The sequence below is a fragment of the Fukomys damarensis genome, unplaced genomic scaffold, assembly GCF_012274545.1.
Source record: "Fukomys damarensis isolate Sample0158 unplaced genomic scaffold, DMR_v1.0_HiC HiC_scaffold_14, whole genome shotgun sequence".
In the NCBI taxonomy this organism is placed as follows: domain Eukaryota; kingdom Metazoa; phylum Chordata; class Mammalia; order Rodentia; family Bathyergidae; genus Fukomys; species Fukomys damarensis.
This window is the reverse complement of record NW_022900926.1, coordinates 6248685-6269823: the sequence shown is the minus strand read 5'-3', so window position 1 is coordinate 6269823 and position 21139 is coordinate 6248685. Positions and strand designations below refer to the sequence as shown.

The 21139-nt window shown below is 40.1% G+C and overlaps 1 protein-coding gene across 2 annotated transcripts in view; it reads right to left on the bottom strand.

Moving 5' to 3' along the window:
* The window catches only part of Rnf217 (ring finger protein 217), a 109493-nt gene that overhangs the window by 9932 nt on the left and 78422 nt on the right, over positions 1-21139 (bottom strand). For both annotated transcript variants that reach the window (XM_010625767.3, XM_010625768.3), the window contains exon 3: positions 19580-19744. In XM_010625767.3, the coding sequence (XP_010624069.1) occupies positions 19580-19744 (165 nt within the window). The remainder of the gene's footprint in view (positions 1-19579; positions 19745-21139) is intronic.

The window sequence follows — 21139 nt, the reverse complement described above, 5'->3', positions numbered from 1 at the left end:
ATCAGACAGACAGAGCTAGCTTGTGGCCAAAGGCAGCTGAGCCTCTGCTCCAGGCTTACTAACAAATCATGATGTAGGCTCGTGTGCTCATAGATGGGGAGCTGGTTGGATCTAGGGTGGGTGATACTCGGAGTAAGGATGTGGTTCGGAAGTAGTCCACTGATTGGAATCAGCAGAGTTCTGGGTGTGGATAATGGGAAGGCCCACCCCAGGCATAGGTGGTACAACCTAAAAGGACGGAAGCCTGGATGGGATAAAAGGGGAAACAGGAGGCTTGGCTTTCCTGCTGCTGCTTTGCTGCCTTCTGCCCACCACACCATAAACTGTTTCTCCTCTTCATGCCGCTCTGCCATGCTGCCATGTCTTGGAGCCAGCTGACTATGGACTGAAACCTCTACTATGAGGTGAAATAAACCTCTCCTCATTTATTTTGTGGGTACTGGATATTTTGTCCCAGCAAAAAAAAAGTAACTAAGATATATGCAATAAAAACAATTTAAACATTCTCGGCCACGCCCTCCCCGCCATCTTCAGCGCCAGAGGGTCTTCTTGGCTGTGCCCTCCCCTGCTGGTGCTGCCGCCACTATCTTTAGCGCTAGATAGGTAGCCACGAGGGCATCCTCAAACACCCCGCCAACCTTACCCCTCGCACTTTTAGACCTCCTGATTTTACCAATCTTTGGACCTACTCTGTAGAGGTAGAGGTGGTCACAAACAATATTTTCTGGCACTTTCAACTTTGAACATCTTTAAAGTGGTGGGGAAACTTATAGTAGAACTGAGTGGAGTTCAGCCCTTCAGGAGGTCGGGGAACTCAGTCTGGGCCTTGCATCTCAGTCTGCTTTGTGGGGTTCTACCACCAGCTAGCTGAGGTCAGGGGCTCGGCTCTGCAAATGGCAGCACATATTGTATATTATGACAGCAGTGACATAGTCTGAAAGAGGCCCTTTAAACTCATTTTTCTTTTCATCCTACTCTGCAAATTCTTTTTCCTTTTTGTTTTTTTTCTCAGTCTCTTACTCCACTATAGTAACCCTCATCTCCCTTTTTGTTTCTGCTCTTGTCTTAATTCAGATTTCTTCTTTTATTATTTTTCTCTTTTATGTTCTTTTCTTATGTTAGTCTACCTCACTCGAGGGTTACAATATTTCTATTTTGTTTGTTCTTTTTGAATTTAACAATTTCCTGACGATTGTCTGGTCATTCTACATCTTTTGGATTCATATGAAACCTTCTCTAATTTTTATACTTATCTACTCCTCTTGTCTTAACTTTGTTTTAAGCCCCCATTGTAAATGGTAAATATCCTTACTGAAAAGTTTATTTACTGTAAGCATATTATGGATTGCTTCTTGATTTTAATTAAATTCACATGGTTTGAAGGTGATAGATTGATGACTACCATGAGTGGTCAATTTGCAAATTGTGCTTCATTATATGGTGGTGCTGATTGTATCAATTAGGATAAAGGATTGTGATTGATTCAATGAGCTGTTTTCTTCAGTATTATGAAAATGAGAATGTCTGTGAGTCATTAGAGACCCATGGGCTGCAGCCCAACTATATCAGGAAGATTAAAGTAATAATCTAAAGGTTAAACTAAGGATAACCCAACAACAATAGTAAAAATGAGAAAACGCTTAAGCAAGATACAGGGACAGACTTCCAGTTCACCAGTGGCAAATAGTGGGGCAAATGAGGATGAAAAGTCTGACAGTTAACCAGCAGGACACCCTGGACCCATAGCACAGGAAGTAACAAAACAGATCAATCAGGCTCTAGAAAAATTCAAATCATAAATAATTTCCCAGTTAACCATAGAGATGATGAGCAAAATGGAACTCATGATTCGAGACTCTAGAATAGAAAATGACAAAAAAAAGATGAGCTCAAGACCATGATAGAAGCCATGAAGACTCAGCATAAGAAAGAAATGGAAACAATGAATGCCCAATACAAGAAAGAAATGGAATCCATAGGACAGATTCAAACAGATACCCAGGAGATTAAAAACTCCATTGAGAGTGTTCACAAAAGAATAAAAGAGTCCAAAGATAGAATCTCAGATATGGAAGATAAAATTGCAGTCAGTGACTGTGAAAAGAGAGGTCTCTTAAAAACAGTAGGGGATCATGAGAAATTGATACAACAACTATTAGACAATACTAAGAAGAATAGCATAAGATTGAAAGGAATTCAAGAAGTAGTAGGAGAAAATGTAAATAACTTAAAAAAACTGTTCACAGAATTAATTATAGAAAACTTCCCAAACAGAGGGGAAGAATTTGACATACAGATAAGTGAGGCACAGAGGATTCCAACTAGCTGTGATCAAAAAAAATTCTACACCTAGACATATAATCAAGATCCCAGAAATCCAACAGAAGAACAAAATACTACAAGCAGTAAGAGACAACAAATTACATACAAAGGAAAGCCTATCAGAATCACAGCAGACTTTTCAATACAAACCCTTAGGTTAAGGAGAACCTGGAATGAGATATTTCAAGTACTAAAAGAAAACAACCTCCAACCTAGACTGATGTATCCTGCAAAACTTTCTTTTAAAATGGATGGGGAAATAAGATATTTCCAGGATAAAGAACACCTGAGAAACTTTATGAATACCAAACTAGCACTACAAGGAATTCTCAACAATATCCTAGAAAAAGACAATGAAGGTAACAACACAATGAGGCCCAACAGAGCAAATCAAATAGGCAAGGCAAGAAACTAAAAGGAGAAGGTGGAAAAAAAAACAAAAAAAACATGATTAATAAGTTAGTACATATTGGTTATAATCATCACTATTAATGGCCTCAATTCACCAATCAAGAGAAATAGACCAGCAGAATGGATTAAGAAGCAAAATTCAATAATATGTTGTATACAAGACACGTCTAGTGTAAAAAGAAGCCCAAAGACTAAAAGTGAAAGGACAGAAAATTTCTTCATGTAACAGGAGCTCCCCGCCACCCCTGAAGAAAAAAAAGCAGGGGTAGCAATCTTATTCATAGACAAAGTTTCAAACTTAAACTGATTGAAAGAGACAAAGAAGCTCACTACATCCTTGTGAAGGGAACAATTCAAGAAGAAGAGATAACAAATAATTTATTTTTAATTTATTGAGTATGTCAGAAAGTATATATGCTTTTTTTCCCCCTCTTTTCTTTTTTTCCTTTTTCTTTTTCTTCCTCTGATGCTGGGGATTAAACTCGGCACATTGTTCTGGCTAGGCAGGTGCAGCACTATTGAGCTAAATCTCAGGCTTTACATTTCATATTTTTTAAATTTATCAATACATTAATCCTTGTCTCTATATGTTGGTCTACCAAACTGATGAGTTATTTTGTTTCTCATTTTCTTTGCTTTTTTATTTGAGAATTTGTAAAATCTGTACATATGAGTAGTATGAAAGGTATTAAGGCCCATCTGTCATTTTCCTCTTTCATCTCTGCTTTCTACAAACTTCCTTTTCTGTCACTGCAGCTTGTTTGGTTGGAAATTTGTTAAGAAAAATGTTGTTATGTTATCAATATATCTTTTTACCTATTTTCTACTGATGATGAATATTAAGTAAATTTTATTATTACTATACTTAATCATGAATATCATTTAATATCTGATACATTATTACAAATTTTGCAACTCCTTTAATGATATTTGTTTTTTCTCAAATTATACAAATCACCAACATTCCACACATCACTGCACTGTTTTATTATACCTAAGTATATATTTTATTGTAGAAAATATGCATTGTGTATATGTGTGGGGGTATGTTTTTACACACATGTATGCACTATTAAATGAGAAACATGGGCATGAATGTGGTAGGATTGTGCACATTTGGCATACTGATAGTTTCTCTGGCAACCTTATGATTTCTTTAAATTACATGCTGACTTCATAGTCATTCGTTTGGGAAGAATATTACATATCTATTGGTGTTAAATTCTATCATTATGCTTTTTAAAATATAATAAAAATAAGTATGGGATATAATAAAACAGAAACAGAAAAATCTGATCTTAAAAATGTGAATGTTTTTAGTTGCTTTTGGATTTCAAATATAAGTATATTTTTTTCTGTGGGAAGTTTTGTTAAAAAATGTAAGTGGTACAATCAACAAGTATATGATATTTATCAATTAATTAAACCAAGGAGTTTATAGATCATAAAATTTTGAGGGCAGTTTCTCAACTATAATATGTAACTTTGTTTTATTTATAATTACATTATTTCAAAAATATAAGAAAATGAGAAAGAACATAATGTTTGAAGATCATATCAAACTAATGTATTTCGATTAGTCTGTTACATAAATTCTTGTTTATTTCATACCCTTTTTTTGCTGTCACGTATATGTATATTTGAAATTTTTATTTAGTATCTACATTTCTTGTTATCATGTATCTTTGCAATCTTTAATAAAAAAACAAAACAAAACAATTTACACTGCTTGGTACTGGCCACCTTTTCCTTTTATAGTCATATTGATTTGTTTTCTTGTACATGAAAGTCCAGTGGCAGGGAATCCAAGCTTCATGGGGTGCCTAGATGATCAAACCTAAAGGGCGTTCTTTAAAGAAAAGAATGTAAATTATGAATAAAAATTAGATGCCAGGCCTCAGAAAGGGCATTGAAGGTGAGGGTCTCAAGTCCTTTGGCTGCCTGGTAAATCGGGCCCTGTTCAGCTCCTCTGGTGCTGTTCGTCGCGGTTACCCAGCACATCAGCACAGGACGGTGTCAAGGAGCAACAGAGGTCCAAGGCCAGATGGACCCCTGCACCGCTGCAGATCCTCCTTTACACTATGTGGCCACTAGGAGACCACATGTCCGCAGGAGACACTGAGCACCCCACACACGGAGGGCTCCATTCTGAGTATGTACTGTGTTTGATCGGAAAATGTAGTTGGTGCCCTTTACCAAATTCCCTGGTAATGAAGAAGCAGTTGCAGTGATCTGTGGAGGGATGAGGATGAATGTTTCTTGGAGCCCACTGCATGCCAGACAATGCACACAGAGCAGCACTCAGGCCTTGAAAGTGCACCAGGAGACCGGCCTTTAAAAAACTTTTAAAAAATCTAATGTAATACATGCAGGTATGAATAAAGAAAATATAAAAAAGTCCTCTACTGTAAAAGTTTTTCACAATAATTAGAGACTAACAATAGCTAATACACAGTACACCATAGCCTGAACAGAATGCCCAAAATGTCCCCACCTGCACACAGAAATTAAGAGCAGCACGAAGACAGAGATGTGCACCTCACTCCTAAGGAGCTCTCGCGAGCAGTCTGCTTGCATGGCGATCCCGGAAAGCAGAGTGAGTTCCGAGTGATGGCTGTTTTTTAGGCTAAGAGCTTCTTTACAGTGAGGTTAAAGGCCAAGCTGGGGAGAACCAACAGCATGGTGCCCACACGAGCCAGGGGAAGGGCACAGCGAGCGCTCCCACCCATTTCTGCCTCTCTGGGACCATTCACCTTTCTTCCTGGCATCAACATCCCTTGGATAGGAAGACTGCTCCCATAAGTTAAGTTTGTGACTGACACCGCAGTACATGTGTCTTAAAATTTCACACAGTTTTAACTGTGACTTTATATCAGACTGTAATACTGCTTTGTTTGGTCCTAAACTCTTTATGTGGTCGGTTTATCATTTTATTTCAGTACCTAAGGCTCTAGCTTCTACCTCCCGCTTAGCAGTCCTTCCCTTATTAGTAATACAAGATTCTGAACAGAGCAGGCAGCTGACCTACCGTTGACCAAGTTACATTTCTGCACAGGAACCGGAACTGGAAGCTCTGATTGCAGGGTCATGTGGTTCTAGATTAATTTGAATATTTTAAACCCATGAAGGCATGGGAATTTGTTATAATTTACCTACCTCAGGTGCACATGGTTAGTTTTGTACTACTGTTAGCATCTCTTGATTACACAAAAGTGGTTTTTTGGTTTTTTTTTTTGGTACAGAGGAATAAACTGGCCATGCAAGTTAACATGCAGAGGGGACTTTACTTCTCCCATTTGCTCAGTGAGTTTCACTTCTGAACCCCTAACACTTGGGAGACAGCAAGATTCCTATGCTAAATGAAGCCAAGCATTATCTTTAAACCTGGATGATGCCATCTGTTTGTTTTAAAACATGCAAATCCTTAAGACGCAGATTAAATTATGTTTACATAAAGCCCATCCCCTGACCCATGAAGTTGTTTTTTATTTTCTGCTGTTGCTTCAAAACATCATCAGTTTAGCTCTACTAAAAACTTAGTCTCCCAAGTGGCTATATTTAACATCAAAGTTCTGTTTTTCCTTCAGAGGTGGGGACAGACTAGGGCAGATTGGCTCTTCCTACCCCATTAGATTAAATGGGTGACTTAGGAATCACAGTGTCATTTGCTTCTCATCACTTACGGAATTTCTTCTCTCCGTCTACAGTAAACGAGGCTGGCTGGCCATTTGAGAAATCGGATATTTAGGCACCAAACATCGCCTATCCTCCTCTACACTTAGAAGCACGCCATGAAATACGAATATGCTCCATGTTTCCTGAGTGAGCGTCTGATCACAGGCCTCTCTTCTAGGGGACAGAAACGACACAAGGTTCCGCTTCTGTGCCCACGACATTCTTCACAGGACAGAGCAAGACCGGGAATAAGGGATTATTGTATGTAAGTAAAAAATAAATAAAATAGTACCATCCTTCCTCAAGTGCTCTACACCGAATAAACTGCTCACACTGTATATAAAAACAGAAATAGAAGTTGGCTTATCAAAAGAATAACAATAAATGAACTTAAATATTCAACCTGTTTTATAATTAAGTCAATACACAGCTGTTCATATGTGTTTCTCTATTTTCATCAGGAAATGAAGGCTTACTTTATAGCTTAAATAAGAACTAAATTAACTATTGCATATTATTGTCATATTTTACTATAGGCACAGTACCGAGCCTTTATTCAAAAATACTTTTATGGTCATATTTTCCTCAGTGGCTTCTGATATTTGAATGGACTGATTAGAAGAAACATGAGGAAACTTATGAAAAATTCCACATATCATGTTCAGTTCTTCCCTTGGCTTGCTGCTTGCAGATTCTGTTTTTCAGGAATTTACAAAAACACAGATAAAGCCTTTAAAGATAAATATTATAACCTAACATCCTTGTCCAAGCAGGAAACAAGAGGCGAGCACAGTAAAACCTGTCCAGAAATGCTGAGTCCTCTGTCGCCCTCCTCAGGTGGCACTCAGCAAAGCATTTCATTAGAAGTGCAAAATTCAAGAAAGCACAATGTTTCTTCACTCACAAAATCCAGTCTAAGAAATCCACCCCTCTGCCATGAAACAAAAGCCAGAAAGCAGTCAGACCAGTTCAGACTGGAAGGTCAGCCTGCACAACATTTCTGAAAGAGTAACAGTGGAATACAGACGACTAGTAACATTCCCGAGCAGCTATTAATTTAATAACATGATAAAAACATGGGCATTTCTACGTTCAAAAAGGAAGCAAAGAAAAATGGGGAATATTTTCAGGAAAAACAGGACAAAAGGCACACACATTCCAGAAGAGAACACGGCATGACTGAGGGATGAACAAAGAGCTGGGGGAGGTGTTCTGGGAGCTGCGATCCCTTAGGGAATGAGACGCAACCCTCGTGTCACGCGTGTTCTGGATTATGTGCACGCCTAACTGCTGTTTAAATGTCACAGTCACCTTCAGGGAAAAAACACCAAAGCTCTATGATATTAGATCAGGATGCAAATGTTATTAAATCTGGTAATACAGAAATAAAGCTGCAACTGATAGGAAATAGAGTCAAAGAGCATGCGGAAGGCCTAACATGCCCACATACTATTAAAATTGTTAGGCTGTGGGAGAGACGTTGAAGTATATCATTCGGAGAATAAAAACAATAAGCGTGAAACACTGGAAGAGAGAAAGGGGGTAAACAAGTGGAATGAACCCTCCGCAGTCACATCAGGGAGTCACAGATAATGTCGGGCTGCGTGGAAAGCCAGTTATTTAAAGGCAGCCATCAGAAATAGAAACCCAAAGAGACTAGAAGCAGCTGCCTCCACTACAGAACACTATCTTGGGCAAAATAAATAACGTGTTGATTTCAAAACCATTTGGTGTCTCCTACAATGACGTCAACTTTTAAAAGCAACCCTCATAGCTTTGTCTCCCATCAGTTCATTTACTGTTCCAGAGAATTCCACGTACATTTCAAGTCCTTGAAACAGAGTGTGGAGGACTCTCTGATTCCCAGACCCCAGGGCAGAGCTGCACTCTCTATAAATCAGTCCCTAGTTCTCGTGCCTCTCCTTCCCCGTATCGCCCGTCCCCAAGTGCTCAGGAACCTTCCAGGCCGGTCTCTCCACCTCCACACACATCCTCGTGCCTTCCTCGTGTGACTGGGCACCTCCATCCTAATAAATACGTCCTCCAATTCCACAGGCTCCTGGGCAGATGGCCACCTCACCCCATCATGTTCACCAAGCTTCTTAAGAAAAGACACAGTCACCATTCTTATGTGTCCACCCTTCTTCACCAGACTGAAATCCACGTTCAGGAAAGAACCAGGTGCTTTTCATTCACTCAAACATAATTATTCGTGGTGGACAAAATCTCTGTGGTGCAGACAGGCATCCACCAACTGTAAGCACAAATCCACTCTCGCGCCACAGCAGAGGCCATGGAGAAAGTAGAAGGTGTAACAAGGCACTCCATGGAGGAACTCGTCTAGTGCAAGTCAGGGAGGCTCCCTAAGGAAGTGACAGTCAGGCTGCACATGGGAGGCCAGGTTCCTGGAATGGGGAGGAGACAGCAATATCTGCAAAGACCAGCACCCTCGAGCACCACGAACGGCCTGTGGTCGCATGTCTCACTGTGTCTTTTTTCTTTTCGCCCCTTACTTGATGGGATTTTTATTCGTCCGTTTGCAGTACAAAATGTCCACACCCGGAGGGGAGCCCGTGCACACGCATAACGTACCTTCATTATTTTTCATCTCCTCCCCCACCTCGTGATCCCCTTCCCCTCTGAGGAAGATTTCTCGACTTCCTGTTATTTATTTTTTATTCTGCTCATTTATAATTTAGGTTTCTTCTGTACGAGGAACCATGGACATTTAAGCTCGAGTGTCTGATTTATTTCACTTAATCATCACGCTACACTTTCAAACCCCAAGGTCTGTACCCCTCTGCTCGGATCTGCTGCCTCCTACCTACAAAATCTACATGAGTTCAGATCATGTGCATCTTTCTGTTATTTTATTACAGGGCCTTGTGCAGGTCCTGACACAGCATACTCCCAACACCCAGCAAAAGAAATGAGAATTACCCGCGAGCCTGCCATTGCCAAACCCAACGAACGTGTCCTTAATCTCGCCTTACGCACGTGTGGGCGCCATTTGCCAAGTCGGTCTGTCTCCTCCACGACCTGTGGTGGACCCTGCTGAGGAGCTGTGTCCCGGCTCTGCTCTGGCCTCTCTCACGTCTCCCTCCCTTCACACCTGCCCATTAATCCCCCCACGCTTGGCACAGGCCCCTCTGGGTGACGACGCCCTTGCTCTGGGAGGTGTCATTTGTGCATCTGCACCGTGACCTGGCTCCCGAGCTGCAGACACAGCGAGAAGCTTTACAGCCACCTCACAGCCCAGCAAGCACAGTCCATGTCACCATCACCCCACAGCCCTCTACCCAGCAACAAACTCGCTCTGCCGCCATTGCGTGCCTCGGTTTACAGCGCCTCGCCCTCCGTCCTCTCCTAACTCCCACTTCCAGCTGATCCTGAGGCTGGGCGGTTCTGCCTTCCTGATGTCGATCCAATCCTTGTCTCCGTCCCTGACAAATTATCCTAGCTTTTGCTGTCGTAATTATTCTAGATTATGTACAACTCCCTCCTTAAAATCAACAGCAACCAGTCTAGGATATAGAGTTGATACCATCAGTCTCCTGCTTATAATTTTTTAGTGGCCCCGGCGCCTAAGGAGAAAACCCGTTTCTTGATGTCACATACAAAGGTCAGGTTGCTGCTGGCTTCTCCAGCTCCGTCTTTCACCTTTCACTTCCTGGACCTCACACTCGGAACCACAGAAGCTGGCGGCTCCCATGAATGGCACAAACTTCCTGTGTGTTCTGCACCTCTAACACGCCCCTCCTGGACACCCTTCATCACACCAGAAACCTCCCGAGTCCTCAGCCACTTCCCAGTTCCCAAAAGATGTCGTTTCACCACGCACCCTCTTACAAGACTGCAAAACACAGAGGAATGAAGAAAGCAGAAATGCATTTCTTCAACAATAGTGCTCAAAGCTCAGCAACTGCTCTAAATTTTAGAGGTGACTCAACAAAGTCAACCAACATTTCTACTCTTATGTCTGTAAAATATAGCCATTATTTTAAATATGGCTTTAAATATGGATAGTTGATACAGGAGACTTTCTCTTGTTTCCACATCACCTCGTGAGTTAGGGGAGAATGGTTTGAAATTATAGATATGGTGACCGAGGACAGCCTCACGGAGAAGCCATGAGGAAGAGAGACTGGGGCCTGAAGGGACCCAGGGAAACAGCGTGGAAGAGACCCTGAGACAGGTTCATGCCTTTGTCTGACACACAGCCAGGAGTGCCGTGTGGCTGAGGCAGGGCCAAGGGAGGAGGTGTGGCTGTAGGACATGGGGGAGGGGTGGAGGCAGCCCATGCTGTGACGGGTGTAGGGTTGCTTGAGGACCAGCTTGGTTCTGAGCAGGGCACTGGCCTCACTCTGGCTGCTGGCTCAGAACACTGGGAAGGGAGGGCAAGTAGCCAGGAGTCAACTGGAAAAACCCTGGAGAGAGACAATGATCTCTCACCAGATGACTGGTGGAGGGAGTGTAGAGATGTGGTCAGAACCTGAACATTGCCCACAGTACAAGCTACAAAACCCCCTGACAGGAGGTGGGGTATGCAATAGAGCATCCAGGTGCACACAGAGTTCCTGGCCCAAGAGACGGAAGGTTGGGCTTATTATTTATTGAGAGAGGGGCCACAGAAGAGCCATCCTCAGGAGAGTTTGTATTGTACCGTGCTCCGTTAGAGCTGAGTGAAGATGTGGAGGAAATATGTGGACCTGTACGGGGCCTCACAGTTCCCGACCGTCACGATGCGCTGACCCAGTGCCGCCTCCAGCACGAGGTGAGCGCTGCTCTGATCTGGAGAGTGGATGGTGGTGGAACCTGAGGCCTGGCCACGCAAAGCTTGCTGCCTGCCATGGAGCTGCACCCCGGCCTGAATTCTCAGTTGAATTTGCTACAGAAAAGGACAGCAAGTCTTAAAAACTTCTTGAAATGAAGATTAATAAATGTTTTAGACCCTTTAGTGGAACCAGCCCCCAGGTTACCACATGGAAAATGGGCCTCTGCTTGAGTCCAGCGCGTCCCTGGCTACCTGGCCCTCATCCCTCTCAGAAACCCTGGTCTTGTGTGAGACTCTGCAGGGCGCCCATCTCTGTCGAGATGCTGCAGGGTTGTCTGGTTTCATTTTGTCAGGGGAAGGGTGTCTGTCACAAAGCTGGGGACGCTGGTGTGATGGACGAACACGGAGGCTGGGACCTCGACACCGCCAAGTCAGGCTCTTCCCATGACACTTCCAAAGGCCTGAGCGTCTACATGGGGGAAGACCAGTCTGAACTCCTGACCTCAGAACCTAACGCAATGTTCCACACAAATGCAAAGTGGCGTCCGTGCGGCTTTCCACAAAATTTTCTTTTAGTTATTAGACCTATGTGTGGACTGAGGGAGAACTGACTGCAGTCAGAATCTAACTCCCTTTTATACACAAGCTCCAAATAAGTATGCATGCTTTTAATGAACAGTGAATTTTCTCACATTATAACTACAAACAGACATGCATACTGGTCCGTACTTACATACATATACACAGTGTATGTGAACATTTGTCTTCATTTAAATAAAATGTTAAATATAATCCAAACATGTACAAATCTTACTGCTTCATTATTCCTTTTGATTTGGTAGTACCTAAGTATTTACATGTTGCATATTTATTACATTATCTTCACTTATTTCTATTTTAACTAGGAAAATGAATTTGTTTCTAAAAATAAAACATAGCACATATTCACATTATATATGACTTCATGATAGTATTAACTTTTTTGTCATAAAAATAAGTAGGTCATTGTGTGCGACTCGGTTTATACCTAGGACATATTTACTGACACATAATCAGGCTCTTCTCCTAACTCACACAGGAAGACAGAGGCAGTGATACAGACGGCTCCAAATGGCGCGACTCCATGCAACGTGGACACTTCGGAGAGGTGAGGGAAAGGCGTTTTATTTCCTGAACAGGCACCGTTTGGAAGCAGCCGCCAGTCTTCAAATGCACTTCTGGAGCAGTGCATCAAGTACTAAAGTCTGCAGAACAGCTGCGTGGTACAACAGCAATGCCTGAGCTTTTTCCTCTGGTAACCACAGGCTCCACAGCTGTACTTCAATTAAGAGACCACAAACACAGCTCTTGTGTTAAATCTCATAGGAAGAGAGAACAAGTAATCAGACTCACTGAATCAGGACATTCTTGCCTGCAGCATACACATTACAGGGTTTACGAGAATAAAGCATCTGCAGGAAACGATCATGACAAGTAAGTATCTTTAATTGCAAATTCACAAAGAATTACGGACTAAAAGTGTTTACTTTCTTTTGCCTACCTTTTGTTACCTACCCCTCACCCCAAACTGGTTATACATCTTTAAATGGTGATAATTACCCCTCCTTACCACCTTCTTTCATGAATTAAATGAGACAAGCGCAATTTACACACTACTGCGATGGTCATCTTCTTACTGTGCAACAGCTCAAACTTTTATCCAAAGAAAACAATTAAGATCAGAATGGTTCACTGGAAATCAACCCCTCAGAACCACACCTCTGGGTCTGATAGGACAAGAATGTAAAAGTAATGCTAATGGGGACTGATCTGTTGTAAATGTCAGTGTAGTGGACAGCATTGGGATTATTATTGTGCAGACGCCACTAAAAAAGAGCACTGCTGGACACAGGTATTTTCTTTTAATAAAATAAAGATGGTACCACTAAGCTACATCCCCAGCACTGGCATTTCTTTTAAAAACAAAAAAGCGACTACTCTGTCACTACAATAAGAAAAACATTGGCCCTAGAATCAAACGAATGACTTAATAATCCATTCATTAAAAACCACATCTATACTACCCTAGAAAATGTATAATTTCCCAATTAATCGCCTTATTGAATACTGTGTGAATTGCCTGGAATAGGAACGTGGGTTCTTCTATGTGAGAGCAAGTCAGGGTGCCCAGGGGCAGCTCACTGAGTCAACCGAAGGACTCCATTTCTGTCACATTACACACATGTTTACATGAATATTTCTTTATATTTAAAGAAGAAGATAATTTGGAGGAGTGTGTCTGATGAATTCCATTTTAATTTCCAAAGTTTTAAAAAAGCAAACCATTTTGAGAAATATTAACCCCAACTTTGCTTTCATTTGTTTCCTGAACAACTCTTAATCTGATTTACCCAAGGAAGAAAACCAAACCAAACATCAAAAACAAACAAACAAACAAACAAACAAAACCCAAACCAAATCAAACAAAAACCCATACCAGCCAAGTCCCTCAAGGCTGTGGAAGCAATGAGTTGTGCTTTGTGTGCTCCCCAGCTCTAGAAGGTGGCGACGTTACAGTCTTCCTGCTTCCTGTTAGATTCTATTGATTTGTTTGTTTGTTTGTTTGTTTAGTACCAGGGATCGAACTTGGGTCCTTGCTCTTGCCAGGCAGGCAGTGGCACCATTGAGCTAAGTCCCTGGCCCAAGATTCTACTGATTTTTAGTCATGTACTACATCAAACATTTTTTAAAAGTATAGCTATCAATGTAACAACCACACAGAATCAAGACCCACATTTATGAAATAACGACATCCACTGCAGAAATAACACTGAAGTGATTACTTGGTTACATGTGCCTGAACTCTTCAGATCACAGGGCCTGGAATGTCCACCTGTATTTCAAACAGTATGCTCAGAGCGCTGAGGTCTTGCCTTTAGAAAAATGGTTTTTAACTATTTGAGACGTCACAAAGGAAAAAGTAGGGCTAGACTTCAAAATCTGATCAATTCTAAGATATGTGACACTACGCTCCTTGGCACATTTAAGCTTTTAAGGAACAACAAGGAGATTAGCATGTTAACCATTCTTACAAAGTTCTCACCTGCATTCCTGAAGTATTCTAAACTTTTATTTTTAATTATGTTTATTAGACTATTAAACAATAAGGATTTCTAATTTTAAAATCTAAAGTTATTAAGAACTTTAGAAACATTTATTGGGGTTATTGCTACTTACTACCTAAGACATTTATTAATAAAGTAAAATACATATTTTATTTAAAAGTTTCTTAATAAGTAGATGCTAAACAAGAAAATGATATATGGTAGTCATTTTCTGCAAAAAAGGAAACAATGAAACACTACTTTGTTTATTGCTTTTAATTAGTGGTTTGTTACTGGATCATCTAAAGAACTGTAAGGTGTGTTCTTTATTTGACTCATTTTTTTAAACTTTCAAATGAAAAATTTCCACAAAATTTCAAAAAGCACTATTTGCATTATTTTAAAAGCACTACTTAAAACAATAAGGATGATAAATTACATATTATGTGTTTTTTAAACTATAATGCTTTATTTATTTATTTATGGGGGTGGTACCGGGAATCGAACTTGGGTCCTTGCACTTGCGAGGCAGGCCGCTGAACCACTGAGCTAAATCCCTGGCCCTAAAATATAATGTTTTTTAAAAAAGGTACTATTGGATTCCCAATATTGTTTCAGAAAAGTAAACATGCAGTAACATCTAATAGCTTCAGTAACAATTTTAAGCTAAAGTTTATGTATGTGTGAAACTGCCTACAAAGGTATTTATTTATTGGTTTTATATTGTGTATTCTACAATTCGTTTTCATTTTAACTTAGCAAGTCTTTCTTAACTCAGATTTTAGTATCTTACCTAACCACTGTATCAAAAAGAAATTTTGCCATGAGGCCCAATAAATTTTTCTATTTCCAACAATTAAAATTTAATTCTCTACTTGCTTTAAATTTAATTTTAAACTGCTTAGGAGGAATTTACTTATCATGAACTAGATTTAGTTTGTGATAACTAAATTCAAACAAACACATTTTAAAATTAGTACATCTTTTTGTAGGGTTAAGAATTTAATATAAAGCAGAAAATTCACTTTTAAGATAAAAATGGTATCTTATAACTCAGAAGAAAATTGCATGAAGAAGCAATGACATACAAATAAAAGTAGTTAAGCAAAGTTGGTCTGAATATGGTGTTATTAAATTTTCTTTAAAATGTTTTATAAATAAGTAATTTCCAGAACTGTTTATAAATATTTATCTGAGTATAAAAGTATCACACTTATGAATTAATTATCTTGATGATGAGTAACTCTTAATACTCATCCTTATCTGCCAAAATTATAGACAATAACTGACTTATTAGCACAAGTTACAGTTTGTTATTACCATGCCACGTATTAAACTGATCTTTCCACTTGAGAAAAAAAGTAAAAACTCAACATGGGAAAAGTAATATTTGTAAGTAAAGAAGAGAAAAAAGTTTATTATATTTAAAATACAAATCAAAATAATGAATGAGTAGGCTATCGAACTCTGCTTGAATTTGCAAATTTTATAAAGACAATCACTTGAAACTCACCAGTTTTCAGCACAGAATTGTCTTGAGAAATTAAAGCTGTGGGTAGAGGGCTTAGAAAAGAGACTATATATTAACATTTAACATTTGTTTAGGAAAAAACTATAAATCAATTGTTGGGGCAGAATTATTTATTAAACACAACCATGTTATATGGTTTCATTTTAAAATATTAGTTTAGTGTCCAACATATAATACAAAAAAATTTTGGGTATATTAAAAGTATAAAATTTTAGAAATCAAATCATTAAAAGAAAGGGAGAAAGTAGACCTTCCTAATCAAACCCATAGTTAATAATGACTTTTGAAACTTAGAAGCAAAATATGAAATACAAGTAAAGGAAATATTTTTGTTAAACAAAAGAAAAAAATGTTTTAAATGCAAGCCTGCTTATTAAAAACAAAAACAAAAAACCCTCATCAATTGGGCAGGAAGAACGAAATAGGACATAAGGAAGGTGTGTGGAGAAAATATGACAGAAAAATATATTGTTTGATTTAAAAAAAAATGTTCCAACTAAAGCCATGCAAATGGCCAAAGGATATGAATAGAAAATGTGAAAAGTCATATTATAAACTCAAAGTATACACGTTTATATTCAACCTATAAGCAGGTAAGGAAGTATAAAATACAAGAAAAACATATTTTAACATTGTGAAAATACTTAGAATACTTAAAAGTGCTTAAAATATATTTTAAAGCTAATGAGAAATGCTCATAGAAACAGCTTTTCAGACTTTTTTGGTGGAATTAAAAATTATTTTATCTCTATCAGGAAGCACTGTCTAACATGCGGCCAAAATAACAAACACTGAATCGTATATTGCAGTGATTCTATCTGTAGAAATACATGTTTTAAAGGTGCAAAAAATGATTAAAAAGAAGATTCAAGATAAATATCATCAACACATTGTAATATATGGACCCCAACCAAAGCACACTGGTATGGGACAGTGGGAAGGCGTCTACACAAGCATCACATTTCAGGAAAAGAGTGGTTTGGAAGCCATTTTATAACGTGAAAAATGCTTTGGCATTGAGAAACAAGAAACAGAAAATGTATCGACATGAAATTGCTAGCGTAACACAAGTAACCCCTTATAAAAATAACTTCAGTCGGTCAAAGACCAAGGAGAGGCACTGACAGGTCAACCGTGAGCGAGTCACAGGGCAGCACGTGGGGAAGTTTCCTCAAATATCTGTCACACATTCATGACTTCTGTAAACAAATTGATCAAATAAAGTCAAAGCCTCCGTCAACATTATGAATTAATTTAAGATATGCTCTAACCTATGGCAGGGTACAGAAATATACTTAGGATAAAACAAAATTTTGAGTACAATTGATAATCAATATTGAAAGCATATATATGAAGATTTATGATCATAGTTCTGTTCACCCGGAGGTATTCTGGGTGAAAGTTTTCTTTACAAAGCTCTCATCCTTTTTATTTTATGTTTATATATTTTAATGCATGTATTTATGAAAAAAAGAACTTTAAGTATACAACAATATTAGCTTATTCAGCATATTTGCTCAATTTCTGTTGCAAGTATAGAAATATTTTCTGGGGAGAAATACAATTTTAAGGTTCCCTAGAAAAAGGTCATTATATAAGAAAATGCTTTTAAAACTGCTTAGCTTAACTGTCCAATTATTTAAAGACAGGACAACCAAAAATTGCGTATTTTTTCATTAATTTTTATAAGGTAATGTAGAAGGAAATATGAAAACGACAATCTTATCAGATTTATTCAGTACAAGACTGGACTGCCGAAATGACACCCTCGCGAGCCACGCCGGGCAACCAGTACACACACAGACAGCTGGCAACTGTTACATGGCTGAAGTCATGCCAAAAGGGAAAAAAACAAAAAAAACCCCACAAAACTATCTGTTTTCAAAACAACTCATAAAATATGATTTAAACTGAAACATACTTTACGCTGACTCCTACCCGACAACAGGTTCTGGGTTATGACAGCCACGTGAACAGCTCTGGCTGTTTTCCTTCTGGTCTTTAGCTGAGCCCAGGAAAAGCTGCACCCTTCTGGGTGTCGCTTCAGAAGGGAGCCACAGTGGACGCTGCCTCTTGACTCTCACGAGAAGCCGTCCAAACTGTGGCAAGTTGTTGGCATTCAGTAAATGCCTGATGGTTGGTGGCTGTTTCTATACAGCAGGGTCTGTTTAAGCCCAGACCTTGGAGGTTGCCGTCATAGTGTGTGTTTTTACATATCGTTTGGGCTCATTCCGAATTTCCCCAAGCACAGTGCTGCTCATGCTGGGGACTGAGAACCAGCTAGCCAATAATCATTCTTGCAGCAAAATGTCTGTACAAGCAAAATGTTGTCAGAATTTAAAGTCCTAACTTCCTACTTGATTTGAAACAGAACAGTAACAATGCAGAGAAGAAAAGGCAAGGTGAAAGGGGAAAAACCTCTTTTGTAGTTTTTGTTCAGTGGGATAAAAAATAAAAGTAAACTGAGCAGTGGATGCTGTGATCTGAAATAGACTTTATGTAAAAAAATGGTAATGAGATGAATTTGCCTTCTACAAGGAAAGCAAAGAAAGCTTTATCAAGCATGGACTAAAAATGGTAATGAGATGAATTTGCCTTCTACAAGGAAAGCAAAGAAAGCTTTATCAAGCATGGATAGACATCACTTTTAAGAGTCCGCTCAACTAGAAATGTTTCAAATATCTCTTCCCCCTGCTAAGAATGCAGCATATTACTTTCAATATAAATAAAATAACATGTGCATTTGGTATAGTGAAGTGTGCCTTGGTTTTATGCTCACTAACAGGATTCATGATATACTTTCATTATTTCAAAAGTGTTTCACAACTGCTAAATTGTAAACACTTTTTCATAACTCAAATGTAATTGATCTGGTGCTAAGTATCCAGGAAGGGACTGCAGTAGTACTCTTGGAAGAAAATGAGGCCCACTTCGGACAGGGTTTCCAAAAGTGAATTTGGCAACAGGTAGAAACCACATATGCAAGGTGTTTTTTTATTTTGTTTTGTTTTTTTCGTACCGGGGATCGAATTCCAGTCCTTGTGCTTGCGAGGCAGGCGGTGGAACCGCTGAGCTAAATCCTGGCCCTATCACACATGCAAGAGTACAGACACACATGAGAGTTTTCTACAGTAAGCTTGAAAAAGAAAAGAACTTCAAACTTGAACAGATCGCTAGCTTATGAGCACCACATGTGATTTTTCACTGGACTTGTTAATCTCTCTATAGGAAAGTCTTCCCTGGTGGCTGATGCTCGACACCACAGGTCTCAGCTCCAATGCCTGCCAACTCCTGATTATGTGCATGAAGAGAAAAATGAAAACATGAGATCCTTAAAAGCTCTAAATTCTGATTTTAGCATTACCTTCTCCTTCCCCTCAGTTACATAAGGCAAAATGATTAATGCAACTCTAAAGAGAGGACAGGGAAGCAGAAGATGGCAGGGGTTCCCAGCCCGTGTAACTGAGCAGTGACCACACACAGTACGTGGCAAGCTGGACTGGCCCTGTAGACATGTCTTAATTTTTATATGTAAATAAAGGTTCTGATGGTTTCAATCAGTAAGACTTAAATTTTGAACTGTAATGCAAAGAGAATATGTATCATTTGTACAAAACGTGTTCAGTTCCTCACAGACATACTCTTCTATAATGAAACAGCAAATCTTTTTTTCTCTGCCCCTGCCTTAGGACAATGGTAACGCCACACATTTCAATGCTGGCAACTGTCTGGTTCTCTGCAGACCCGCATGGTCTCCGCCTTCTGTCCGAAAGCGCTGCTTACCTTGCACTTGGGACACTTCTGGGCGTTCCTCTGCCCATGCTCGATTTCGCTGGCCCAGTGACGCAGCAGTTTGTCTCCTTTTTTGTACTCTTTGCAACTGACACCTTCGTGCCAAGGAGAGTGGCACTTAAAACACCAGACGAACTGGCAAGTGGGGCACTGGATCTGCGTGAGGAGAGAGAACATTCAGCGCTAGCAGACGACCCACAGCCCAGGGTGACGCTGCTTGGGAAGGTAGCTTCTACGTGCTAGCGCCATGCATTATTTTTGCTCTCAAAATTGTGCAGCAAAGTAGGCGAGAACATCAGAGAAGAGCATTTACAGACGGCGAGTCCGAGGCTCAGGGCAGCGAGTCACGCGCCCATGTGCTGGGAAGGATGCGTCCTTCTGGCTCCAGGGCCAGTGTACCATTCCTTGTGCTGAAACACCTGCTCCTCCTCCACGCCATTTCTTCCCTGACACTGAACCGTGGCAGCCATGCCGGCTGGGTGGTTACCGCCTTCCGGCCGGCTTGGCCCACTGGGGGCACATGCGCGACTGTCCCACGGGGTGGCCTGTCCCCTGCCTCCTGACGGGACAGCTGTATGTGCACCTCCGGTGGGTCAGAGCCACTCGGCAGTGAGACACCAGTCACAGCCACTGTGAATGGGTTAAAGACCAGTAGGTCAGAAGTCCACACAATTCCCAACCTAAGGTGAGTTGGGGAATCCTTTATCTCCCATGAACTAGAAGTTTCTTATTTCTTTTTTAAAGAATAGTAATGTCCAGGCCATTTAAAATAATTTTTCTAAAAACTAATAAATGTTTCTCCAATAACTAATAATAAGTAAGTCACCTTTTAAAGTTAGAAGGATGAGTTAAAGCAGGTGAGTTTTGGGCAATAAAACATCAAATGTTTCTTTTCTTATGCCACGGGATGAGGAGGTCTAGATGTCACCCTCCCTTGAGACCTCCTTGGGAACCCAGCAGATGGAGTGGGACAAAGTCAGGGCTACACGGCCCCTCTCACAGACCTGCTAGGATGTCAGATGGCCTGACTGTTCAACAGTTCTCTTCTCTCAGACATTTTTTTTTCTAATTCTAAATCACTGGACTCTCCCATTAGTAACTGTATTTTCTAAAAAGGCTCTTTGCGTTGTAATCAGACTTTATAAATGTGAAGGGACTTTGAAACTGGGATTACTGTATGAACGTCACGCATTACAGTGGTTCAGTTCACATCTATGGATCTCCAATTAGAATACTCAAACAATGTGATTTTTCCCAAGGTACCAGAATGATGGGATCAGACACTTGGTGTCAAAACCAGGGGCTGTGGCTGTCAATTTCCCAGGATAAGTGAAGTCCTCCCACAACCCTCACCAATGACTCTCAGATCGAGGAAGCAACACAAATCACTGAGAGTCACAGCTCACCATGCTGTGAGGTGAAAAAATAAAAGGATCAACATCCAAGACCAACAACTTGGTATTCAGAGATAATACGAGAACTGTTTTCACATTAACTTTCTGTTTAAAGATCCCCTCTTCATTCTGCCCTAACCACATCCAAAATTGGCCT